The sequence below is a fragment of the Maylandia zebra genome, linkage group LG7 (assembly GCF_041146795.1).
Source record: "Maylandia zebra isolate NMK-2024a linkage group LG7, Mzebra_GT3a, whole genome shotgun sequence".
In the NCBI taxonomy this organism is placed as follows: Eukaryota; Metazoa; Chordata; class Actinopteri; order Cichliformes; family Cichlidae; genus Maylandia; species Maylandia zebra.
In genome coordinates, this window is record NC_135173.1 from 16,033,655 (window position 1) to 16,059,985 (window position 26,331).

The window sequence follows — 26,331 nt, forward strand, 5'->3', positions numbered from 1 at the left end:
CCTTGCAGGTTCTCCATTCTTATGAATAAAAAGCACCTCCTTTGTTCTGCTGGAAACTGCTTTGTGGTTCAGATATGCACTGCTGTGTCTCAGGTTCACTCCTCTGCCATGGTGCTTGTAACCCTCAAGTGACCACGTCTCCAGGCAACTGTTAAAGTGAAAGCTCAGCCAAAGGATTTATAAACACTTGAAACACTGGATTTATTTGCACAAAGGATGCTGGTCACCTTTAAAACCAGTAGAGGAAGTACTGCACCTCTTCAAATTATACTCTAAGTTGGACTGGAGCAGGAGAGGAAAGAGAAGTAAGTAGAATTATTCAACCTTTTTTTGTTACAAAGATTTATGAAGCAAACCTCTCACATAGACTGTTAATTTTTTTAAATTTAGATTTTCTATATATATATATATATATATATATATATATATATATATATATATATTGTATTTGGACCTTGAATTGAGACACTGTGTTTGATATTAGACTTTAATATTAAATCAGTTTCTGCGTCTGGCATCTTGCTTATTTAGTCTATTTATTTATAATGAGCTCACATTTCGCTGCTCATCAGTGTCCTTCTGATGCAGTCTGACAGCAGCAAATTCATGTTGTTCAATTTTCTGCAGCACAGTGATGAAAAACTTAAGATACATGACAAAATACTGTAATTGTAAAATAACTATAAAGGTATAAATAGTTTAGAAAATATCAAAGACAATAAGTAAGATAAGGGCTAATGACCCTATAATTGTAAGATAACAGAGATCATCATGAAAAAAAATCATAATGATGTCTGTAATTACTGTATATTTGATGCTAACTACTTCAGTAATACAAACAGTTAATGATAAAGGTTGATGTGGGTGTATTTTGATTTGAATGTGGCTCAGTGCTATGTTACGTCCTAGACTGAAGGACAGACTCCACAGGAGATAAGAGAGGAGGAAACCCACAGGTTGATCATCTTCTGTTTAGTCTGCTGCAGACTGCAAACACAGTGCTCCATTGGGTGTACCTGGCTAGAGAAATGCAGAGGATGCTGCCGGTAGAGGAGCTCATCGCTGGCCCCATGGTGGCTGATAGAGCGTCAGAAGTCACTGCTGTCCTGCTACTTCTGCTGCTGTTGCTGTTGCTTTTCACCACCTGGAGACAAAGAAAACAGTCACACATACCAGGTAGGCACAAATATATACATATATATATATATATGTATGTATATATATATATATATATATATATATATATATATATATATATATATATATATATATATATATATATATATATAAATAAATGGTAAATGGCCTGTATTTGTATAGCGCTTTACTCAGTCCCTAAGGACCCCAAAGCGCTTTACACTACATTCAGTCATTCACCCATTCACACACACATTCACACACTGGCAATGGCAAGCTACATTGTAGCCACAGCTGCCCTGGGGCGCACTGACAGAGTGCGCCCCAGGGAGCCTTTAATTAATATGGTATATAAATACTTATAGTTAGTACAGTAATTACAGTAATTACACTCTAAATACACTTCAAATTACAATTAAAAAATCTTTACCTTATTTATCAAATCCTATTATTCATCCTAAATATCTCTCTATAAGGAACATATTATTCCATTATATCAACATTATATCAATATGAGTGTGTGTGTATACTATATATATATATATATATATACAGTGGGGCAAAAAAGTATTTAGTCAGCCACCGATTGTGCAAGTTCCCCCACTTAAACTGATGACAGAGGTCAGTAATTTGCACCAGAGGTACACTTCAACTGTGAGAGACAGAATGTGAAAAAAAAATCCATGAATTCACATGGTAGGATTTGTAAAGAATTTATTCGTAAATTAGGGTGGAAAATAAGTATTTGGTCACCTCAAACAAGGAAAATCTCTGGCTCTCACAGACCTGTAACGTCTTCTGTAAGAAGCTTTTCTGTCCCCCACTCGTTACCTGTATGAATGGCACCTGACATACAAGACCACTGATAATCTCCCTCGATCTGGGGCTCCACGCAAGATCTCATCCCGTGGGGTCAAAATGATCATGAGAACGGTGAGCAAAGATCCCAGAACCACACGGGGGGACCTGGTGAATGACCTGCAGAGAGCTGGGACCAAAGTAACAAAGGTCACCATCAGTAACACACTACAACGGCAGGGAATCAAATCCCGCAGTGCCAGACGTGTTCCGCTGCTGAAGCCAGTGCATGTCCAGGCCCGTCTGAAGTTTGCCAGAGAGCACATGGATGATACAGCAGCTATAGATACTAACTATAAATATGTAACTATAAATATATAAATGTACTAACTATAAATACTTATAGTTAGTACAGTAATTACAGTAATTACACTCTAAATACACTTCAAATTGCAATTAAAAAATCTTTACCTTATTTATCAAATCCTATTATTCATCCTAAATAACTCTATGTATATATATATATATATATATATATATATATATATATACATACACATAGAGTTATATATACTATATACTATAAGTATTTATATACCATATTAATTAAAGGCTCCAAAGTGTCTATCATTTAGCCATCCACTGCGAAGGAATCAGATACAGAGTAAAGTCAGCAAGCATCTAATGACAAAGAAAGGGAAACCCTCATATACACAGAAGGTCTGCATCAATGACAAAACAAGGTTTACTCAACCATCACAGAGCGTGTTCCTTGTCTATTAAAACTATCACAAACAGTCTCTGTTTTGCAGCTCCAGGTGCAAATTCCTGTATACTGATGAAAATGGTTCATGCAGAAGTCAAATAACAGTTACACACAGAACAAAGAGTGCCGTCCTTACTTGCCACTCTCCTATATACTAAGATCAGAGCCTGGCAGCTATCCCAAAAAAATACACTATCTTTCTCAAATTAAACTCAACAGACAAGGTTCTTGCTAATTTGCAGTAGAAGTGGGAGTCTACTATCATAACCTATTTCTCTCTGTCAGGCCCTTCCTTCTTAGCAGGACTCGGTCCCATTCTCTCCTACAGCAGGTTCATCTGGTCTGGGATTGGAACAGCGTGTAACTACTACAACAACAAATATGGGAGCATTGTGCGGGTGTGGATAAACGGAGAGGAGACCCTGATTTTGAGCAGGCAAGTGGGTTGTTTTTTTTGTTTTTGTTTTTTAGAGTAAACCGAACTTGTTTTACAGTAAATTTTCAGATAAAGGTAAAGCCTGGTTTCTTCTGCAGGTCCTCTGAAGTGTACCACGTTTTGAGGAGTGCCCACTACACCTCCAGATTTGGGAGCAAAAAAGGACTCGAGTGCATCGGCATGTACGGAAATGGTATCATTTTCAACAGTGATGTCCTGCTTTGGAAAAAAGTGAGAACATATTTTTCTAAAGGTGAGCGATTACCACACACTGACAGCACATACTGTGGTTAGACTATTGCTTTCTTGAACTGTGGAGCTACTGAATGTTACTGTGCAGCTCTGACTGGACCCGGCCTGCAGAGGACCGTAGGAATCTGTGTGAGCTCCACAGCCAAACACCTGGACAACTTACAGGATATGACTGACCCCTCTGGACATGTGGATACTCTCAGTCTCCTGAGAGCCATCATTTTGGACATCTCCAACAGGCTGTTCCTAGGAGTGCCGTTAAATGGTCAATTGCGTGTTTACTGCACATAGATTCCTAAAACCGCATACTATCTGCAAGAAATTGTGACGCATGAGCTCTGGCGCTGCATCTATTGATTTTTTGTTGTTGTTGTTGTTGTTGTTCTTTTTAATAATTCAGAGAAAGAATTCTTGATGAAAATTCACAACTACTTTGAGACCTGGCAGACAGTTCTAATAAAACCAGATATATTCTTCAAGGTTGGATGGCTGTACAACAAGCATAAGAGAGCAGCGTAAGACACCTCATCTCACAGTAAGTCAGTATTGTGGTTTGCGATTTCTTCAACCTAATGTTTGTGTTGCTTTTTGTGCCAACAGACAGGAGCTGCAAGATGCGATAGAGAGCCTGCTTGAAGTTAAGAAAAAGATGATTCATGAAGCCGAGAAACTGGACGACGAGCTCGACTTTGCAACAGAGCTCATCTTTGCCCAGGTCGGTCTCTTTGGAGGGATTTTTGTCGTCCCCCCAATTGTCTTTTCTTATTCCCGTCTGTTGTGTTTAACAGAACTACGGAGAGCTATCAGCAGATAATGTCAGGCAGTGTGTGCTAGAGATGGTAATCGCAGCCCCCGACACACTTTCCATCAGCCTCTTCTTCATGCTGATGCTGCTGAAACAGAGCCCGGACATAGAGCTGCAGCTAGTGGAGGAGATGAACACCGTCTTGAGTTAGTGCAGCTTTACAGTGTTTCCAATATTCCATATTCACAGTTTCACTCTGGTGAGTAGAAGTATTCTGACACATCTTTCATTTTCAGATGAAAAAGACGTGGAAAATATCGATTACCAAAGTCTGAAAGTGATGGAGAGCTTCATCAACGAGTCTTTGAGGTTTCATCCTGTGGTCGATTTCACAATGAGGAAAGCTCTGGAGGACAACGACATCGCAGGTACAAAAATCAAGAAAGGCACCAACATCATTCTCAACATTGGCCTCATGCACAAAACCGAATTCTTCCCCAAGCCTAAAGAGTTCAACCTCACGAACTTTGAAAAAACGGTAAGTGAGCAGAGTGTAGTTCAGCAACAAATGTTTAATGGTTTAAACTAAAAAAAAAAACATGCACACACACACACACATTTGAGTCTTTGCTTTCTCTCTTTGGCAGGTACCCAGTCGTTACTTCCAGCCCTTTGGCTGCGGGCCTCGTTCCTGTGTGGGCAAACACATCGCCATGGTGATGATGAAGGCCATCCTGGTCACTCTCCTGTCTCGGTACACTGTGTGTCCTCGTCAAGGCTGCACGTTCAACAGCATCAAGCAGACCAACAACCTGTCACAGCAGCCAGTGAAAGACGAGCACATCCTGGCCATGCGCTTCATCCCACGAATGACATAACCCCACAATATCAAGCTGCGAAACATAACGGCGCTTTTTACACTTCAGATGAAAACATCTTGAAATGGGTTTAAAGGCCTTAATGAAGTCCTGTACTAGGAAATACTCACAGTAAATTTGTATTAACAGCACATGTACTCCAAATTAAACTTTACTAATCTTTAACAAAGTACACTTGTTAAGTATAGATTTCTGATTAATGTTTTGACAGTGTACACAGCTCATACATTTAATAAAGATGCATTTACAATGATTGAAATAACTGAAGAAAAAAATCACATGCAGAGGAGCAATGGTTCTGTATTTACATTAGTTTTATTTGTATTATGTTTTCAGTTTGATATCAGTTTCTTCTCATCTCATTTAGCATCTGTTGTTTTGTAAGTGGGTCACCCAAACATTACATTACTACAGGAGCTGCTCAGCTACAGAATCTCACGCTATGAAGCTTTCTCAAAATTTCTCAAACTACAGTAAACTGTTGCAATGGTGGCACAGTGATTGGTCCTGAGTTCAACTCCACCACCTGGCTTGGGCATGATCTCTCCGGGTACTCAGTGTAGTCTCATTTTTGGCTGTGTTGACAAATTTGGTCAAATTAACTTGAGACTTTTTACTCTGTGGTTTTGTAATTACCCAACATTATGCCTGATTTTTAAAAAAGGTTTTTTAGTTTATATAACTAAAAATAAAGCTATAGAAAAAGTACATTATGGCTAAGAACAATAACCCTTTTCATGAATGATTTACCGTAAATAAAATCTGCATTTACTTTGCCTTTGTGGGTATTTCTATGTTATATAATCAGTGTAGAAATATGCTATAATGCTGTATATACTTCAGCTTCACCATGCAAACAACTTCACATAAAAAAGCTCATTTTAAATATTCATTTTCATTATTGTGCAGAATCAGTAGTTCATATAAATTTTCGTATTATTACTTCCTGTTTCACACCCAATACATGTGTTAATAAGCATAAACTCCATGAGAGCCTCAATTTATTAAATAACCAATGAGTCAAAGTCAAAGGGTCATTTTCACATGTTGAATTTATTCATAAGTTAACTGAATGTAATGACAGGCACTCCAAGAAACAAGGATGTTTTTTTTCCTCTGTACCACAGGCACAAATCAAACATGCCGTACTGGCATTAAAACATAAGGCGTAGGGTTAAAACTGAGTATTAGAGACACTGTTAGCATCACACTGTGCTTCAAACCAGCACACAGGCATAGAAGAAACGCAGAAAGCAAACTTTCCCTTCAGGCTGAATTACTTAAAACAAGCCAAAACATGTCAAAGAAACATACAGGTGTAATCTGGCACAGACCAGTCAAACAGCACATGAAGAACAATGGTTCCCTTTCTTTCAGTGAAATGCATGTAAACATTTTGTAAGAATATAAACGCATAAATATGTTCTTTTAATACTGCAGTCATACAAAAATATAACAACCCTTAACATCCACCTAATGAGAAACATGAGTGCTTAAATAATCAGTCCATACCGTCCAAGACAGACCGCTCACTGTACGTGTCAGAAAGAAAAAAGGGGAAGTTCACGTCAGCCGCGAGCAGGCCAACTGGATATTTTACAAATATTTACAACACTTTAAATTTCATGAATATGCCAAACATGACCGATCAAATGCTTCAATTTCTTATTAACCTCCACGTGGAGTCGTTGTCAGTATCGTCCTGTGCTTTTTCAATAAAGGAGCAAAAGAGCTGCAAATAAAATGAACTAGTGCAAATATACTGTGCGCTCATCCATTCAAGAGACTAAATCAAAATCAGAGGACAAGCTGCTGATTCTTGGAAAATAATCAAACACTGCACTTCTGTTTAGCATCTCATGAGACAAGTCTGTAAAAAGTGAACAAGAGAGCATCTTTCTTCAGTTTTATTTGCATTTCAGCCTGCTGTTATTATGGTGAAAGTAAAAAAAAAATTAAAAGTGTAGCAATTCTGTAAATCCGAGGTTCAGTTGTAAGCAGGAAAAGGTGGTTGGGCTGGTTTTACCATGAGATTTATCGCTAGATCATGATTAGATCAAGTAGAAATAATCTCCATTAAGCGTCTTTAAATATTAAAGCTAGCATGCTTTACATTTACTGGGCATTAGCCATCACAGCTCAATAGGGCTAATATGTTAAAGGTGTAGAATGTATATAGTGGTGCTGCTAATTTTGAAACCGCAACGTTTGCATTTTATCAGCCACCGTGCTGGTCTTTTGGAGAGAGAAGCAATCAATCAGCCTCAAGGGGCCATTTTTGGTTAGTGCTGCATATTTAGCAACCATGCTTGGCTAACGAACTAATAGAAAGTGGCTTAGTGATGACATGATCCTTCAGTTTCTCTGCTGTGGCCGTCATGTAATCCTTCTGATTTGTCTGTGGTTATTCATACACTGAAGTTGCTACACTATCTTTTCTTCAATGCATCTGTTGTAAATGTGAAAGTGGAAGAGGGACAAGTGACTGTGGACTTACTCGCTCCACTGTTATGATTGTTGTAGCCTAGAAAATGTATTTCAGATCACAAAAAATATATATCTTCTCTCTGGTGTACAGGAAAAAGAAACAACTGAGAACTTCATTATTTTACACTTTGAGAATTTTCTGTTATACAAAGCATACCATCAGAATTTAACCAGGAAGAAGGCTTCAATTGTTTAGTGATTATGGAGCTCTTTCACGACTAAAAGGCAATAATGAAACACCCACAGATGATTAAACACCATCATTTGACCCTGAGCTTTTAACCTGCCATGTCTTTCAATGAGTTATAGTTCTGCCAAATAAATAAAACCAAATCTTACTAAATAACTTTGCGTGAAATTCATAAAGACCGCAAAATAAAGATCAAAAGCCACAACAGCAGGTTTCTCCTTTTCTGTTCAGCACTTCAGCTCTGTGTACCTTCCTCTTCAGTGAGGGTCTAGTGGGTTTAGTTCCTCAGTGGTTTCAGTGGTGGTGAGTGGTGCTGCAGCTCTGAGTCTCAGAGGCTCTGTAAAGCTCTCTGGCAGTGGTAGATCAGGCAGTCGGGCAGGTCGGGCACCGGCGACCGCAGCCAGACAGCCAGCCAGCCGGCATTCACCCGGCAATGCATCAGACACGGCAGATCCTGAAGGAGACGGCAAGCTACGATTCCTTCCATGCCTGAGCAGAAAACAATGAAGGTTACTCAGCAAAAAGTATAGGACACATTAATATCTATGTCTCCTTTTCTATATGCAATTTTAAAATCTTCTTCTTCTTCCCCTTTGTAATGCTGTTTATTGGTACCGCCGTGTTATTTAATGATGTTCATGCTGCATACAAGCGAAAGTTAAAGTTGTAAATTTTCTTCATAAACTCCTAAGTACACCTCATTAGAGGCATATTTGACGTATAGTCAAGCTGCATTATCTCATCTTTTTAATTAATGTAGTTTTTTAAAACAGTTATTCCTAATGTTAAGAATAAATAAACAGTAGTTACCACAGATGAGTTGGTGAATATTCTAACACACACATGTTGATGTGAATGCTGCTTTTATATGCATTAAGCATAAAATGATACTCTCAGTTTGAACAGCTTGAATACGAGCAGGAAACAAATGTTCATTCACCTATAACTTCCACAACATGAAGCTGGAGCTTCTTCTTCAGAGCATTCAGAGTGGCTGTGAGAGGTTCTTGGTTGTCATTTATCAACGTCAGATTCTGCTTTGTGTCGTGAGAGAAGGAAAGCCACATCGTCCCATATTCCTCTGTGGACACCACAAAAGGCCTGCAGGAAACTTGGATTAATTTTATGTCACTTAAATGCTGCACTTCAAATACGAGCACTACATATCTCACCTGATGAAGCTGGTTAAAGGGACTTTATATGAAAACTGCAATGACTGAGACGTCCCAGCAGGCAGCTGGTAAGATACCGTCCCGACCACCTCGACGTGAACCGCAGGCCTCTTCACAGTTAGAGAATACTGGCCCACTGCTACACTGTAGCTTGTCACCTCCCCCGCTGGACTATCACATAGGCAGGATACCTAAAAATAAACAATACAACGAAGCAACCTCATTATAAAAGACTAATGGACACCAAACGACTCTATTGATAATTTTCTACTGAATAATTTACCTCAAGTTCTTCAGAGTCGACCTGAAGCAGCATCTGTTGTATGGCAGACTCGGAGGAGTTCATAATAAAAACAACTAATATTAATGAATCTTCCTTCTGCACATGACAGGCTGAGAGATTCAAGCTTTGGTTGGCACACAAGGGAGCGATTTCTGAGTGTGAAAGGCCAGAAAGCTCTGCAGGAAGATAAGAATCCAGACACACTTCTGTTAGTCTGCCTGGGTCGTTATGTGGACCAGGACCAGCAGCTACCACACAGTTATCCCTGCGGAGAGCAGGGTTACATCCCTTTGTGTCAGATTCAGTTAACTCTGCCTCTGCGTGACAGGTGCCATTAGCAGTAGTGAGGCTCTGAGAGAGCTGAGATGTCTGTTCGGCCAGCTCTGAGGCGTTGTTGGAGTCTAGTAGGTTGTTACACAGCAGGTTATCTACAGCACTGGGAGGAGAGATGAGGGAGCTGGATATTTGCTCGTTTGCGATAAAGGACGAGCCCAGACCTTGACCTTTGGCTTTTCTTCGGAATCGCTGTGGCATCGGCTCAGATTTTCCCATCTGTTAGAAGCAAAAACACATATATGTAGGAAAAATGTTCAGAATCAGCAATGCAAATAGCTGCACAAATAGCTCCACGTTAAGCACTTTCACTTATAGCAGGGGTTTTAAATGAGAATTGGCCCTGCAAGGTCTCCAATGGACTTTGAAACGTGTTCAAGACATACCTATGCAAGTTTAAATGAAAGTTTAAATGAAAGAACTACTAGAACTTTTTATGCATTTATCATGTAATTTCAAAGATCTGGCCCACTTAAGATCAAAGTGCGCTGCATGTGGTCTATGATGTAAAATGAGTTTGACATCCTTAAATTAATAGCATTAGTAGATCCTACCACCCGAGAAAATGTTCAGCCAATCATTGAATATGTTCTAAAAAGCAACACCTTTTGTCTCATCTTAGACTCACCGAGTAGCTAAATGGGCCTCACAAAAATGGAAGAAATGTTTGGTTCATCATCATTAATTTTGATAATAAAAACAGACGAGTGTTCATCCGGTCCTCTTTGTTGCCCTCTATGTTGAAATTGCCAAAAATGTAAAAATAGATTAACACATATTTTATTCAGGGCTACCTTCAGGGATGAAGTGCGATCATAAAGTTCCACAACTCTGGCCATAAATATCAAAAACCGTCACTGATTTAAATGCTCCTTAAAGATCATCTCCTTTGGCAACACTCCAGTGTTTTCAGTGTGGCTGCTATTTTTGAATCAGAGGAACTCCTGTTCTACCCCACTGCCCTTGTGGGTGATGCATGCTTTATCTCCTCCTCATTTCAAAATGATGACCCTTCAAAAGAATGAATGAATTAAAGGCAGGCAAATCTGGTGAGTTGGGTGATAAGCACAGACTGAGTTGTCGAGGCCAAAAAAAAATATTCATTTTAATTGTATGTTAAATGTGCTGTCAGTAGGCACATTATGACATGTACAAGTGATGAGCTTGTTTACAGCATAACTGACTCCGGTGACAGTTTAAACTCTGACCTGATGCCCTAAAACTCCTGTGGCTAAAGTGTTTTCGGTGATCCTCCACATAAAAATCAGAACAGTCTGAACCATAAGCTGATGCTTGCTCTTTGCACATATGGTATATGGACTGATAACCTCACCAGAGACACAGAGCTTTGGGAAGCCAGGCCAACAAACAGCGAAGAAGCCAGCTGCTGTTTCTCTTGTTCAGGCTCTGGGGTCGGTGTCTGAGTTGGAGTTTGGCTGTGCAAACTGTCGCCTTCGCCCTGCCGGCCGGGAGACTGAATGGGACTGGGAACCTCAACCTGTGCAGCTTCCTCTACAGGTTCTCTCTGGGCCAGATAGCCCTCCCTTCCCCACACCCTCTTTATGCCATCCAGCTTCAAAGCTGAAGAGCTGAAACACAAACAGCAAGTCTTCAGTGTGAATTCAACACTAAAACTAGGAACTTGATTACACCAACAAATGCATGCATGTGGTGTCCACATACCCTCCTTTGTGTGAGAGGTCAGCGCTATCCCCTGACAGACCCGAGCTCATGGACAACAGTGTAGGAGACTGTCTGTCAGTGATGCTGCAGGAGGACATGCTGATAGGCAGAGAAAGGCCATAGGGCTCCAGGCTCAAGGCTGAGATAGACAACAAAGTCAGAACAAATCCAAACAAGATGCCGAATGTGCTGCCAAGATATTTATCTACATTTTACCTTTTGACTGATCTAATTCCTCCTGCCGTTGGTGGGGAGGTTTGTATGGAGCAGCGCTGGCAGCCAACGCCTCTGACACAAATCTGTCAAGAAATGACAGCGAGGAATCCACCTAAAAACAATCAAACAGTCACGCAAAATTGCCGCAGGACTGAAGACGTTGCGCCTGAGTGCTCTGTGTGCTTTGCTCAGCTACACAAAAACATATAATTACTAATTTATGTGTTTAAAATAAAATTCTTGGCCAAAAGAAGAGAGATTGGTTTTCTTGCTCTCTAAATGAATGAAAGTGAGTCCGATACTGAATGAAGTTCTCTGGAGAGCTCCGCCCTTCAGACTTCTCCAGACATGTTACAGGTTTGATTACTCATAAAATGAATAATGTGATTACGGTAAAGGCTGTCATCAATCTAATCAATTTTGCACCCTGAGGGGTGTTTCCATAAAGTGTTTGCAGGTTTTCACAACCGTCAACTAACCTGCTTTTACTGTGAAAAGAGCTACAGAGTTAATATTTAAATGTTATTAATGTGGCCGGGTTCTCTGCTCACTGCAAACAAGTTAAACACGTTACCTCCAGAGTCTCTGGTTTGGCACCTCGTGGCAACACCCTGGCTCTTAGTTCAGGGTCTTGGCTGAGGTACTGCAACTCATGCGCCCTTTGTCTCAGCACTGTATCCAAGGAGCTGCTGTATGTCTCAGAAACCTCCTGAGTTACAGAAGCATCAGCACCACCTTTGCAGAGTTTGGTCATGGCCATGAGGACCCAGCTCTTGGTTTCACTGCTGCTGTTTTTCATGTCCAAAAGTTTGGCTAGCAGGCTCAGGACTTCAGCAGGTTCAAGATCCTCCCTCAAATGAGAGTATTCCCCAAGCACCTGGGAATTACAGAGAGTAAGTAAAGGTTTAGCATATGTAGCCCTGGCTATATAAGTAGCTCATTATTTAAATTTGTTCATTAATATTGATAGTTAATTGCAAATGTTTAATGTGTTCAAGAATGTATACAAATGCCTGCAAAGTATGTGATGTGTGTCAGTTAAATGCACAACCTTTTTATTTGTATTTTGAGGTTTATGTCATTATTTTTGATATGGTATTGATATGTACTACAGCTCCAGTGAACCCTGAAGTAGTCTCAGGTAGAGGGGTGGGAGTAAGTGGGGAGCCGTGTGCACTCTGCAGGAAGCGAGAGAGACGAGAGCTGAACAGTGTCGAGTGAACGCAGAGTTCATAGAAGGGCGACACGCATTTTCGGGTTGACGGATAGTTAACTGGAGTCGAGAACTGTTGTACCCTACTGTGAGGTAAATGTGAATTTTGTCTGACACTTGAACCCAATGTTATTGTGTAAAACAGGCTAACTGCTAACCGCGACTAGCCGCTAGCGTAGCCTAGCATATTCGCTAAGCTCTTGTTCTGCTCTGTTTTTATTTATTAAGCTAATGCTAAGATTGAATGTTAACGCGTGTGAACTGGCATTTAGCGGGGTTGTGTGATTCAGTAGGAGGAGACGGACGTCTTGCTGGCGTGTCAGAGAGGCCCCTTCTGCTGGTGTGCTGAAGTTATGTGTTCACGTGGGAGCACGTGGAAAGGACGACTGTGAGTGCTGCTGCCATGGCCTGCTGGTAGCCGTGACCCAGTTTCCCCGCTATCCCCTTGAACTGCCTGGAGGTGTGAGTACTGTTGTTTGCACGTGCTTTTATTTTTACTGCTTGGCAACAAGTGAAGCGACCATATTGTTTTAGGTGTGTGTGTGTGTTTGGTGAGAGCGCGTGAGGGCCCACAATATTATTTGATTATTTTGTTTCTGTTGAGGTAGATACCTTACCATTGTTTAACAAACTTTATTGATTTTACTTATTTCCTTTGTGTTGTTAATTCAGCATTCACTAAAGTGGAGTTAACTTTATAATTGACCTGCTTGTGTGTGATTTATTTCCATATAGTGTAGTTTTATTGCATATTTAATACCATAAGCACGACACAGGAAATCATTCCTGCCTGTGGCCATCTCCCTGTACAACGCATCCACTTAACACACTGTTTGCTGCTACAGCTACACATGTTTCTTTTCCAAATATTTATTTATAAGTGACTTATGTATGTATGTATGTATGTATATATATGTATATATTGTACTATTCTTAGTTAGCGTATTGTCTGTCTTGTCTTAATGTTGGTTTAAAATGGAGCACTGTAACAAAAAATAATTTCCCCCAGGGATCAATAAAGTATTCTGATTCTGATTAAAAAGGGAGTATCAATAGGAAAGTAACAACAGGAACCCAGGGCCCCTCTCAATAGAACGTGGGACGGGTGTTACACATAAATATTAATGAAGTTCTGTAGAACGCTTTTAGTTGCAACAAAGGAAAGCTGTAAACTTGTTGTTGTCTCTCTCTTTTAAACTAGTGTCACCTTCTGTAGTGATACCCAAAGCAAGTAGTTTCTCCACCTATTTCTAAAGAACAGTTCCTGGTTATGATCCTGTTTTCATACAGCACTGTGCAAAAGTCTTGAGCCAGCTCAAGACTTTTGCAGTCTTGGTTGATTTACCAGTTTTCACTTTCATGCTCAGATGTTTCTCAGATTCAGAGACATTCAAAGCATCTATGAGGTTTTCAGATGGATGTGCTGTTGGTGATTCTGCAGAAGGAACGTAGAAGATGTCACTGGATGATTGGACACACAATTTATCATAATTGTAGAAGAAACTTGCTGGTTTATTACAAACAGCAAGCGATCTTTATGTCATATCGTGTGTAATTTAAAATCACATAATTCACCAGTTTTTGTGTCTCCAGTTATTAGGTGATCGTAAATGTATCGTTTGCAGAAATATAAATGAATTTGTTAACGTCAGTTCTAAAACATTCAGCCATCTCTTAAATATCTTAGCAGAGACACTCTGACACTCAAATGGTTTCTTACCAGCTTTCAAATATGTGTCTAAAGTTTCATCAGAGAGAGCTTTTCCAGCATCATGCGGCTCACCTGGTGTTGGTAACACCGTGGAATCAAAGAGGAAATCCAGTACAATGAGTATAGTGTGAAATAAGATTTGTGTGTACAATGAATGAGTACCAATATTAACCTGCTAATAAATTCATTGGTGCTTCTGTAACATTTTCTGGGTCGATTTCAGTCAGGTTGTCACTTTGGTAATCTGGGTGAGGTGATATCCAGTCTGCAGAAAAGAAACATGATCAGCATAACCATAAATGTTTTAAATGAATCCAGATACACTATTATACTGTATATGTGGCCAAAGTTTCAAATCCTTTTGAGCCAAAATGGAAATAAGCACAAAAGATCGCATTTAAGGTTTAACTGAGTGGGAAATGCAATTATTCAACCATTTTTATTTGTGTTCTGAAGTGATGTGGCAATACTGATAGCAAGCACAGCAGACATTTTCTTACCACTTTCCACTGTAGTAACAGTAACATTTCTGAAGGAGTCGCTGTTGTTGTCTAAGGCTACACTCAGCAGGCCTGGAGGGAAAAAGAGGACATTTACAATTCTGCAGCATTTTCAGTTGTGACACAAAAAACAAATGATCGTGGCTGCGCTGACTGTTGTTGAAGTTCAGCACTTCTCACCTGCTGATGATTGGGACCTCTCACCTGCTGGGACCTCTGTGACATTTTCTTCTTTGGTATTGTTGAAGGCGTCTTGACTGTGGTTTGGATAAAAAGAACCAAAATCTAGGAAATAAAAGATGTTGAGTTTGATGCTTTTTCTTAGTCAAATATTAGTCTGCCAAACAAGACTTCATATCGCTCAGAGTGGTAACTAACCTAATTTTATATTTGTGCCACTAACATTCAAAACATTAGTTGTGTTATCAGCTGGACGTGGTGTCGGTGATTCTGTGAAGAAGAAAAAAAGAGACATAAATTGCTACCCTTATCTCAGAGCAGTTACGAAGCACACACCATCCATAACATCCACCCATACAGACATACATATATACTTTGCAACTTGTTGTTTTCTGTGTTGTTTTATTAGCTATTAATTTTAACCCTGTGAGGTCTAAGTCATCATCAGTGATCACCCTGACTCTGACTCTAACTCTAAACAATCAGAAGATGGATGAATGGATGAACAGTTGTCGATCAGGCTAATGGACACCTCTATGACCAGTGTGTTGGGAACTTATCTTTAAGATCAACATGACTGAAACTAAGAGACTAAATAAAATAGAGACAAATCCAGACAATCAAAGAGTTTAAATTAAAATCTAAATAACAGTCTTAAATCTTGTTTCTGTAGGAGAATGGCTTCTGTGCTTTTAAAATCTCGGCATTAATCATGCCTTTGACCAGTCTGATTTGTGAGGAGAGACGTGAAAAGATTTTACTTTGTGGTAAAACAACTAGAACTGTGAATGTTACTCTGCTTAATATCATAGTGGATAAACAAGTGATTTTTAACTACTACTGAAATCGAATATAGAGTGAACAAAAGCAACTGAACACTCTTCAGGTCAGCCAACACTGTTTTTTTAATAATCACACAGCTTCTCATATCATGTTTGCGGTCCTTGGTCCACTGGCTCATTGTGGCATTATTCCTACCTCTCCATGCGTAAATTTGACGACTACTTCCTTCAGTAATCTTGTTTTTCATGTCACTGGAACAACAGGTGGAGCAGGGTGGACCAGGAAGACCTTTATGTACACAGATTATTAAAAATATGATGTGCAGAACAGACCAAATTAACAATACTGCTAATATAGACTCTTTAATATTAACCCAATTATATTTATATAGTGAAAAGTCAAAACATAAGTCATCTCAGAGTATTTTTACACTGTAAGGCTAAGACTTCACGTGGTGGGTGGGTGGGGGCTCTGATTCTATATTCATTTTGAATGTTACCAGCCAAAGAAGCTGTTATCAGTTATTGCCACTTTCATAAATATCACTGGATGCATAAATATGAGGTGAGTGACTTTAACATGAAGAAAGATCAGCCTGGGCCACACTTATGAAGAGCACACATCAGCCTTGACTGGTTGGGTTAAAGGGAGAGAGGAGAAAATAGGTCAAGGAGACAATTAAAACAAAGAAGGTTGGCTGAGTCAGAAATGTTCAGCTCCAGAGCCAGAGACCTCTGCTGAAAGCACAGGGAGGTAATGGCATGCAATGTTCATGGCCCTTTGAAGTCTGTGGAGTAAAAGAGAGAAGAGTAGAGGAAAGGTGCTCGATGCGTCATGGGAGGTTCCTCTGACGCAGCAGCATAACTAAGTGATGGTTCAGGGTCACCTGATTCAGCCCTAACTACAGGCTTTATCAAAAATGACCGTTTTAAAACTAATCTTAAAAGTAGAGATGGTGTCTGCCTCACAAACCCAAACTGGGAGCTGGTTTCAAATGAGAGCAGCATGATATCTGAAGGCTCTGCCTCCCACTGAAATGCTGAAAATGTGAGGATCAGAAGTAAGTCTGCCCTCTGGTGCTATCTACAGAATATGGTACCATGAGATCTATAACATGTGTCAGAGTGTGATTAAGCAGGACTGCAATTCGGTTCTAGATTTAACAGGAAACAAATGAAAGGGCCTTATTATTACAGAAATATCACCTCTCTCTACTCCCTGTAAGTACTCTTGCTGCAGAGTTTTAGAACAGCTGCATCCTGTTATAAGGTGTAAGGTAAGTACAGAAGTCTGGCACAGAAGTAACAAAAACAATAAAAGAAAAAGGAATGCTGTGATGTGGGCTACCCTATTAACTGTTCATATAAGACTGTTTTAACCTTAGTAATGACTTGTGATGCCTCAAATGTATTCAGTTCAGTTACATTTTATTTTTATCGTATTAAACCACAACAACCAACGACCACAATAAAGGTGCTTTATATTGTAAGGTAAAGATGCTACAATAACAGAGAAAAAGCCACAAAAATCAGGTGATATGAGCAAGCACTTGGGGACAGTGGGAAAGAAAAACTACTACCGGGGAGTGGCAGCCTCTGCCATGACTGGTTTGGGAGTGAGTGAAGGGAAACAGGACACAAGACATATTAAAGGTGTGTTTTTTGATGGAAATTAGAACACTGGGGTTTTCAGGTAGCCCTAGTGAGCTGTATGGGCAGAGATTACCCTCATTAACATTTGATGCACACAGTGGCGTGTCTAGAAAATTTTTGTTGGGGGGGCCAGGTAGGGGCACAGATTTGGAGAAGGGTGGCAGATGTAATTGGCAGATAATGTTTAAAAAAAAAATTCTACCAACCATTAACCATAATTCAATAATCCTATAAACCTAATAACCGAATGAGCTTTTAACTCTTATTAGAATGAGATTTTAACCACTACGGTGCAAAGTTTTTAGATACTGCGTTGATAAAGTACAAGAGATACAATCAGTGCTTTGTCAGTGTTTACTCAGTATTCAAGGACAGCAATATTTGCATAGTATTTTTACTGACATGTAGTGCACATATGTTTTGGGCAAAAACATTTTTGAATATTAAAATACGAACATTTGTAACAAACAATTGACAAATTAGCCAATGCCAATGTAAAATTTTATCTGCCTATTTAAAAAAAGAAGATAATCTTCTCACAAACTGGTGTTTGATTTTGAAACAGGAAAAAAGTGGAGAAACAACTGAAAAGACTAACATTTGAATAAAACCTGAAAGCAAGTAAATACTTGCTATGCTGCCTTATGGTAAACTTTGGTAATATTGATAAAGAACAACACTGGCTGACGATGAAATACAGTCAGCTGGCATGGTGACACTGCCAGTATTAACCTGCAGGGCTGGACCGGGACAGAAAATCGGGCATTTTGACTAGAGACCGGCCCCCCAGGTATTAAAACCATAAAGCCTTTGAATGAAAACAAATGCTGTTGTGACAGTGATGTACACTGTCTTGTTGGTATATGTATGATTTCTATACATTTTACATCAGATAAAAACTTTGGTTGTAAGATTTAGATAATTATTTAATAAAAGCGAGATATTTTAAATGAGAATAAGAAAGAAAAGTATTTCTTTGTGCCCACCTCTCCCTGTTAATTCCCTACCTGGCCCCCTGGCATAACTTTGCTAGACCCGCCCCTGCACAGTTACCAGCTGTCAGCTACGTAAAAAAGGATCCTGGTGTTATTTGTCTCTCAGAAACAGTTCATAACTTCCCTTCAACTCATTCATGTCACCTAAACCTGTTTCTCCATCACCTGTTCAGCTCTGATGATCCAGTAAGGGCATCTCCTGGTTTCATCTTCATGTTTCCCTCTCACCACATATCCAAACCGACATCATGACCAGCAGCTTTACAGCTGTGGCTCCAGCAAACATCAGCTGATACTGGAAATTAATATTAAATAAATTCTAACAACAGCTGATCAAGCTTAAACGTGCTGCTGTTGTTTAGCGCGACATCTGCTGGTTTCCTCTTTCTGGCACAAAGTGGGCGATAAATAAACAAGAGAGAAAAGCTGATCATTGATCAGTTTCATGATTGAAGTAGCAACAGAAGAGGGAGGGGGAGATGAGAGAAGAGGCAGCTGTGCAGCGTAAACACACAGAATAAATCCAGCTTTGTCTTTTTCCATTCTAGCTAAAGTTCGGGACAAACTGCGTCTCTTCTCAGCTCAATACCAAACGCATAATATTTTCTCTGAATGAGGGACCATTCCATTTTTAAGGAGCCGTTGGCAACTCTACTAACTAACCTTATGAATAAAATAAAGTTCACTATCAGTAACATCATAGCAACTGAACAGCTGTACAGAAACTCCGTCATGCTAGCTCGGGCAGTATGAGTTATTGCAACTGACGGTAAAAAGTCAGCACAACAAAAATAAACTCCACCTAAACTTAGTTTATATCTGACCCAGATAGACTGCAGCTCATAACTTCTTACCTGAAGTTCAGTTCACCTGACACTCGGACCGGCGGCTGCCTCGGGTCTCTCCTCCTGCCTCCCCTTCCCTCATCCACCTGCTGGCCTCTGTGGAAGCCCCGCCATAGCCACCACCAAACAACTGAGTTATTTTTACACATCGACCTGCATCTGGCCAATCCACCACCTCTCATTGTTCATGCCCTTACAAAATAAAAATAAAAAATAAGTCACTGGGGATATGCCCGGTATGCCCGATGGCCAGTCCAGCTATGTTAACCTGCAACCAAATCTGCAGCTCCATACAGCAATGTTACGACTTAGATTATATCTTATAACTCATAACTCTTATGTTAGCTGCCCTCAGTAGCATACTGTCTGAAATATTCGACGGCTGCAATAATTCTTTAAGTGTTATTTTTTCCTTGGTATTCTAATTTCACCGAAGTTTACTAAACTCAACAAACTTAATATTACTTACCGGGACATTTATTCTGTCCTCATTTTCTTTCACCGAAAAATTGTTTCCTGCGGTGCCATCTTTCGTGCTTGGCTCTCCTACCTTTGCCAACGTGATGCACGTAGCGCAGAAGCCGATGCTGCATTCACTTACACTCGGATATCTGAGCTTCACCGTGAAAACATAATCGGACATTTGATATTTGATTGAATTGTATTGTTCTGCCTTTGGGGTGGCACCTGGGGTGGCCAGTCTGGTTGGGGGGGTGGCCTGTGCCCCCCCAGGCCACCCCGCTGGACACGCCATTGGATGCACACCCAGTTATTTTGTTCTGGAAGCAGGCCTGAAAAATGACAAAAGCTACTCAGTTTAGAAAAGAGAAGTAAGGATTAGCCCTACTTAGCATAAATTTAACACATCACAAAAAGACTGAAGAGTTGAAGGAAGGAAAAGGAACCAATAACAGTTAACAGTCTTTTAAGGTAATGTCAGGCTCCCTGAGTATTCATCAAGAGCTTCATGTTAGTTCAAAAACCTAAATTTCTTCAGAATCTCAGATTAATCTCAGAGTTTAAGCCATGCAGAGTTGGTAAAAAGATACAGTGAATGAGTGAAAGTTAAAAAAAAACAAAAAAACATTGCCCACACTGCAATTTTCAGTTTCAAAACAACAAAAATACTATAATTTGGGCTAATCAGTGCTAATCAGTGCAGCAAACACTTATCCCACTGCAGTAAACAGCTATGTGGCAGCTAAATACAAGTTTCTTGCAGACAGTGAGTGGGATGCTCGTGTTGTGCAATCACAGCAGGAACAATGAAAGACTGTTTGAAATGCACGAGAAGCTTCTGTTCTGCAAATTTGGTTGTTTTCATACAGCTTTTCGCTGAATGGGAGAGGAGATGGGTTCTCAGATTTCTTAGACATATAAAAGTTCTCACCTTTTCTACCTCGTCTCCCCTCTGGCCCCGGTGGACCTGGGGGTCCAGGTGAACCAGGTTTACCTGACAGAACAAAAACACTTTGTAATGCAGTAGGAATTTAGCATAATTTGAGTAAATTTACTCAGTAAATTTAAATTTCAGTTTTTACCTGGGGGTCCAGGTGGGCCTGGAAAGAAAAAAACAATTCACATATTTAAAAAAAACAACAACAACAACTATGGGCAGTAAATACGCAAATGAAAACAGTGGAGATGCATGTTTTTATGATGTGCACCTGTTAAACAAATTCCTTTGGAGCTCCTGCACATGTCTGTGAAGGCTTTGACCTGAAATAAAGAAAAAGACAGGCATGAGGAAAGTTTTGATTTAGGTGTAAGTTAACCACATATAGGGCCATTTGAGTTAGGCCCTGTTAACACAGAAAGGACAGGGTGTTTTCTAAAGGTCTATATTTTAATCTTCAAATCAAATCAAATCACTTTTTATTGTCACATCACATGTGCAGGCACACTGGCACAGCACATGCGAGTGAAATTCTTGTGTGCGAGCCCCACAAGCAACAGAGATGTGCAAACACAACAACACAAACGAGCAAAATACAAGAATGGCCAACCTGAAACTAATAAATATATGTACAATATATAATAGTGTATGCATTTCTGGATGTGTATACTAAATATTTTCCTACGTGTGTGTGTGTGTGTGTGTGTGTGTGTGTGTGTGTGTGTGTGTGTATATACACATTTTTACAAATTAAATAGTAAAAAATAAAATAATAATAATAATAATAATAAAATATATAAAATATACAGAGTTGAATATGTGCAAAACAAGTGGCATTTATATACAGTGTGGAGTGCATAATGTTAAAGTTCCAGTAGTGAAGCTGAGGTGTCTATGACGTGTTCAGCAGTCTGATGGCCTGATGGAAAAAGCTGTCTCTCAGTCTGCTGGTACGGGACCGGATGCTGCAGAACCTCCTTCCTGATGGAAGCAGTCTGAACAGTTTATGGCTGGGGTGACTGGAGTCCTTGATGATCCTCCCCGCTTTCCTCAGGCAGCGCTTCCTGTAGATGTCTTGGAGGGAGGGAAGCTCACCTCCAATTATCCGTTCAGAGCACCGCACTACTCGCTGGAGAGCTTTGCAGTTGTAGGCGGTGCTGTTGCCATACCAGGTGGTGATGCATCCAGTGAGGATGCTCTCAATGGCACAGCGATAGAAGGTCCTGAGGATGCGGGGGCTCATGCCGAATCTTTTCAGTCTCCTGAGAAAGAAGAGGCGCTGCTGGGCCTTCTTCACTGTTTTGTTTGTGTGTACTGACCACGTAAGATCCTCAGCCAGGTGTACGCCAAGGAACCGGAAGCTGCTCACTCTCTCCACAGCAGCGCCGTTGATGGTGATGGGGGTGTGTACTTCTCTGCACCTCCGGAAGTCCACTATCAACTCCTTTGTCTTTGCGACGTTGAGGGTGAGATGGTTGTCTTGACACCAGTGGGTCAGGGCGCTGACCTCCTCCCTGTAAGCCGTCTCATCACCGTTGGTGATAAGACCCACCACTGTAGTGTCGTCCGCAAACTTCACAATGATGTTGGAGCTGTTAGTGGCTGTGCAGTCGTAGGTGTAGAGTGAGTACAGGAGAGGGCTCAGTACACACCCCTGTGGAGCACCAGTGTTCAGTGTGATGGGGGATGAGGTGATGCTGCCCAGTCTGACCACCTGGCGTCTGTCAGACAGGAAGCTAAGGATCCAGCTGCAGAGGGAGCTGCTCAGTCCTAGATCCTGCAGTTTCCTGTCCAGCTTCGAGGGAATGATGGTATTGAATGCTGAGCTGTAATCTACAAACAGCATCCTCACATACGTGTCTCTCTTCTCCAGGTGTGACAGGGCAGTGTGTAGTGTCAGGGCTATGGCATCATCAGTGGACCTGTTGTGGCGGTATGCAAACTGTAGAGGGTCCAGTGAGTCGGGTAGTGCAGAGCAGATGAAGTCCCTGACCAGCTTCTCGAAGCATTTGCTTACGATGGGGGTCAGGGCTACAGGTCGCCAGTCGTTCAATGAGGAGATGGTGGAGGATTTGGATACAGGGACGATGGTGGCCATTTTGAAGCAGGCTGGGACTACAGACAGAGAGAGGGAAAGGTTGAAGATGTGCGTGAACACTCCAGCCAGGTGAGCCGCGCATGACCTGAGGACGCGGCCGGGAATCCCGTCCGGACCAGTAGCTTTGCGTGCGTTCACCTTCCTGAAGCACTTCCGCACATCCTCCTCAGACACAGTGTGTGCACTGACGTCATCCGCGGTGCGCACACTGTCCGGTCTCATGGTGTTCGCTGTGTCGAATCTAGCGTAGAATACGTTTAGATCCTCACACAGAGAGGCCGTGGTCTGCGGTGTGCTGGTTTTCCCTCTAAAGTCTGTGATCGTGTTTAGTCCCTGCCACATACTCCGAGGGTTGTCAAACTGTTGTTCCACCCTGTCCCTGTACTCACGTTTGGCTGCTTTGATCGTCTTCCGGAGTTGGTAATGTGCGTGTTTGTAGTCCGATGTGTTCGCGGAGGCAAAGGCGGTGCTCCGTGCCGCCAGTGCCGCGCGAACATCTCCGTTAATCCAGGGTTTTTGATTTGGGAAGGATTTGACTGTTCTGGATGGGACGACATCTTCCACGCATTTCCTGATAAATCCACAGACTGAGTCTGTGTATTCATCAATGTCTCTGGCGGCCACGTGAAACATTTCCCAGTCCGCGTGATCAAAACAGTCCCGCAGCGCAGACTCCGATTGGTCCGTCCAACAGTGCACCGCCCTCCGGGTTGGAGCTTCCTGTTTCAGCTTCTGCCTGTAGGCGGGCAGGAGCAGGATGGAGCAGTGATCTGATTGGCCGAATGGGGCGCGGGGGAGGGCTTTGTACGCATCCCGGAAAGAGGTGTAACAGTGGTCGAGTTGCCGGTTTCCACGTGTGTTGAAAAGGATGTGTTGATGGAGTTTTGGTGAGACTTTCTTCAGGTTTCCCTTATTAAAGTCTCCGGCTGTGATAAACGCTGCCTCTGGGTGTGCGGTTTCCTCGCTGCTGATCGCGCTGTACAGTTCCCTGAGTGCACGGTCAGTGTCGGCTTGTGGGGGAATGTAAACAGCCGTAATAATCACTGCTGTAAATTCCCTCGGTAGCCAGAATGGCCGGCACTTAATCATCAGGTACTCCAGGTCCGGTGAGCAGAAGGATTTGACCGGGTGCACGTTCGCATAATCACACCAGCTGTTGTTGATCATGAAACACACACCACCGCCTCTGCTTTTCCCAGTAAGATCCTGTGACCTGTCCGCGCGGTGCACAGAGAAACCCGGCAGTTGTATTGCGGAGTCCGGTACTTTGTCCGATAGCCAGGTTTCTGTGAGGCAGATCACGCAGCAGTCCCGCATCTCTCGCTGGAATGAGATCCGTGCCCGAAGCTCGCACAGCTTGTTCTCCAGAGACTGCATATTAGCCAGTAATAAACTGGGTAACGGTGGTCTGTAAGTGCGCCGTCTCAGTCGAACCAGAACGCCAGATCTTCTCCCTGACCTTCTCCCTCTCCTAATCTTTTGCCATGTTCAGTGTTTATTCCCAAAATCCAGCAAAAGAATCATTCTCGTTAACAGAGCTGAAGCAGTTAGAGTATAACAACAACAACAACTAAAATTCCCTAAAATTTTCTCACTTCTTAAATGTCTGCTGTTCTTTTAATCTTTAGGCTTTAGATGAAACAAACTGAAAGTGAAGATTAATTGTTAATAAAAACAATGATACTGCCCCCGGCTCCCTCACAAAATATACAGTAGCACGGCTTTGAAGAAATGCCAGTTTTGTAGTGGAAGAAAGTGGAGCCGAGGGAGGAGCAGTCACTCTTCACAGCACAAAGTACTTTTCCAGGAAGCACTCAAGACTAGAAATTTGTTAATGGTTACAACAGACTCCTGGATTTCTTAGATTGCAAGGAGATGCCTCACGTGATCGTATTAAAGACACCAAACTCTGGAAAAATAAAAAAATTCTGTTTTTGTCATAATAGAGTAAACAACTTTTAGCATTAGTATTCACAGTCCTACAGAAACATCCAAGCATGCTGATGTCTTACAGGAACCATAGAGTATGTCATGAGCATCAGCATATCCTTCTGATCTTCGCTTTGCATTGGATCTTCTTCCTGGTTTCTCCTGCGGCGGTGGAGCTTCCTGAACTCTCGGGCCTCTCCGGGGTCGATGGGCAGGATTCCCGTCCGCAACCTGCAGCTCTCTGTCAGCTCCTGCATCTGGGACTCCAGCCTAAACAGCTCATCTGCCAACTCTTTCTGCCGAAACAGCAGAAACACTAAACCTGCCGTGCTCAGGAGCAGCAGCACGCACATCCCCACCAGCAACACTTTCCACATGGGAGAAACAACACTTCCCTCTTTCATGTTTGTGCCCCGTTCCTTGGTCCTCGCTGCACAGTGATCCGGGCTGTGTAATTCAGAAGCACATACAGCACATTTCTGAACACCTGCCAGCAGATGACACGTCAGAGAGAAACCACAGTAGAGCAGTTGGAGAGGAATAAACATGTCAAAATCTGCCTGGAACTACAGCGAGAGAGAGAGACACGTGATGCATTGCATAATAATAAACATCTGCAAGACTGCTGAAATCTGTAGGCTTGCATGATTTAAATGCAGCTAATGGACATATTTCCAGAATGACACATCCTCCAGACAGCATAGGGCTTCCCATCATTCTGGTGCCTGTTTTCCTCAGCATTTTCACTAGCTTGTCCTACTCAAAATTACATGGAAGTGGAATAAATAAGCTTCGAACAAGGGACACATTGTTGGGATCTACAAAAGAACTTTCAGAGAGCTTTCAGCAAATGTCTGCGAGTGTGCGGATGTACATGTGTGGGTGTCAGAATATCCTTTTTATGAAAGGGTTTTGTTTTTTTCTATTCATTGCAATATGAATTTCGAAATTGAAAGTTTCGTAAATAGTCAATGTTACATTTTTTTTGATTGATTTTTGATTTGCTGCTTTTTCGGGGGTGGGGGGAAGAGGTCATTGTAGCTTCTGTTGCTAATTTCAGAGCAAGACCAACACATCCACCCCTAGATGTGTGGCCAGTATCTTTAAACAGGGCATACCAGCTATTCACAGGTACCAAGCATGAAAGCCAGCTCATTCACAAAAGCTTTCCATGAACAGTGTTTTTTCCTTTCAACTTTGCAACTATGATTTCTTACACTGGACTAACTAACATGCAATCAATCAATCACTTTGACAGCACTTTTAGATTAAATTATTAAAACTGAGCTTTTAAGAATATAATTATGACATTTTTTAATTCTTCTTTTCCCTTTCTGAACTCCTGAGTAAGTCCTTGTCTCCTTTGACACAGGTCAGTCTGACCCAGCTAATTAATTTCCCTTTCAAAAGCCTCCCGGGTTGATGAATTGGACAGTGGGGTTTCTCTGGGTGCAACAAAGCTAAATGTGAAGTAAGCCCATCTAAACACTAATGCAGAGCACAACCAGTGAAAGCCTTGCAGGTTCTCCATTCTTATGAATAAAAAGCACCTCCTTTGTTCTGCTGGAAACTGCTTTGTGGTTCAGATATGCACTGCTGTGTCTCAGGTTCACTCCTCTGCCATGGTGCTTGTAACCCTCAAGTGACCACGTC

At 41.4% G+C, this 26,331-nt stretch overlaps 4 protein-coding genes and 1 long non-coding RNA gene across 5 annotated transcripts; 2 read left to right on the forward strand and 3 right to left on the reverse strand.

Annotated features, from left to right (window-relative positions):
* Positions 1–914: 914 nt before the first annotated feature.
* On the forward strand, positions 915–5,788 carry LOC143419376 (aromatase-like). Its single transcript, XM_076885870.1, has 9 exons — positions 915–1,176; positions 2,987–3,137; positions 3,236–3,390; positions 3,478–3,654; positions 3,790–3,904; positions 3,990–4,104; positions 4,178–4,340; positions 4,431–4,672; positions 4,782–5,788. Exons 1-9 carry the CDS (start codon positions 1,029–1,031, stop codon positions 5,010–5,012), a joined length of 1,497 nt encoding a protein of 498 aa, XP_076741985.1. The 5' UTR covers positions 915–1,028; the 3' UTR covers positions 5,013–5,788.
* A 258-nt stretch (positions 5,789–6,046) lies between these two features.
* LOC143419372 (AP-4 complex subunit epsilon-1-like) lies at positions 6,047–14,021 on the reverse strand. The gene is made up of 9 exons (XM_076885857.1): positions 13,935–14,021; positions 11,951–12,253; positions 11,377–11,488; positions 11,161–11,299; positions 10,811–11,066; positions 9,145–9,696; positions 8,862–9,052; positions 8,630–8,790; positions 6,047–8,178 (listed from the first exon to the last, which is right to left on the reverse strand). Exons 2-9 carry the CDS (start codon positions 12,173–12,175, stop codon positions 8,018–8,020), a joined length of 1,797 nt encoding a protein of 598 aa, XP_076741972.1. The 5' UTR covers positions 12,176–12,253; positions 13,935–14,021; the 3' UTR covers positions 6,047–8,017.
* On the forward strand, positions 12,348–13,631 carry LOC143419381 (uncharacterized). The gene is made up of 2 exons (XR_013099346.1): positions 12,348–12,682; positions 12,880–13,631. It is a non-coding gene; the product is annotated as an uncharacterized LOC143419381 (long non-coding RNA).
* LOC143419377 (uncharacterized) lies at positions 13,693–21,389 on the reverse strand. The gene is made up of 9 exons (XM_076885873.1): positions 20,923–21,389; positions 20,797–20,814; positions 20,646–20,708; positions 15,959–16,051; positions 15,179–15,250; positions 14,981–15,085; positions 14,801–14,872; positions 14,473–14,565; positions 13,693–14,024 (listed from the first exon to the last, which is right to left on the reverse strand). Exons 1-9 carry the CDS (start codon positions 20,954–20,956, stop codon positions 13,858–13,860), a joined length of 717 nt encoding a protein of 238 aa, XP_076741988.1. The 5' UTR covers positions 20,957–21,389; the 3' UTR covers positions 13,693–13,857.
* Positions 20,929–24,847, reverse strand: LOC143419370 (uncharacterized). The gene is made up of 3 exons (XM_076885853.1): positions 24,762–24,847; positions 21,497–24,656; positions 20,929–20,974 (listed from the first exon to the last, which is right to left on the reverse strand). Exon 2 carries the CDS (start codon positions 24,124–24,126, stop codon positions 21,544–21,546), a length of 2,583 nt encoding a protein of 860 aa, XP_076741968.1. The 5' UTR covers positions 24,127–24,656; positions 24,762–24,847; the 3' UTR covers positions 20,929–20,974; positions 21,497–21,543.
* Positions 24,848–26,331: the final 1,484 nt, after the last annotated feature.

Excerpts from the sequence above, each read along its gene's own strand:
- LOC143419376 (XM_076885870.1), top strand. The coding sequence starts at position 1,029 with ATGCAGAGGATGCTGCCGGTAGAGGAGCTCATCGCTGGCCCCATGGTG. Across the intron at positions 4,105-4,177 it reads CAGAGCTCATCTTTGCCCAG|AACTACGGAGAGCTATCAGC; the intron begins GTCGGTCTCTTT and ends TGTGTTTAACAG. Across the intron at positions 4,673-4,781 it reads TCACGAACTTTGAAAAAACG|GTACCCAGTCGTTACTTCCA; the intron begins GTAAGTGAGCAG and ends TCTCTTTGGCAG.
- LOC143419370 (XM_076885853.1), bottom strand. The coding sequence starts at position 24,126 with ATGCAGTCTCTGGAGAACAAGCTGTGCGAGCTTCGGGCACGGATCTCA.
- LOC143419377 (XM_076885873.1), bottom strand. The coding sequence starts at position 20,956 with ATGTGCAGGAGCTCCAAAGGAATTTGTTTAACAG. Across the intron at positions 15,251-15,958 it reads TCAAATTTACGCATGGAGAG|AATCACCGACACCACGTCCA; the intron begins GTAGGAATAATG and ends TCTTCTTCACAG. Across the intron at positions 14,025-14,472 it reads ACCAATGAATTTATTAGCAG|AATCACCAACAGCACATCCA; the intron begins GTTAATATTGGT and ends TTCCTTCTGCAG.
- LOC143419372 (XM_076885857.1), bottom strand. The coding sequence starts at position 12,175 with ATGAAAAACAGCAGCAGTGAAACCAAGAGCTGGGTCCTCATGGCCATG. Across the intron at positions 11,489-11,950 it reads CCAAACCAGAGACTCTGGAG|GTGGATTCCTCGCTGTCATT; the intron begins GTAACGTGTTTA and ends GATTGTTTTTAG. Across the intron at positions 11,300-11,376 it reads GGAATTAGATCAGTCAAAAG|CCTTGAGCCTGGAGCCCTAT; the intron begins GTAAAATGTAGA and ends TGTCTATCTCAG.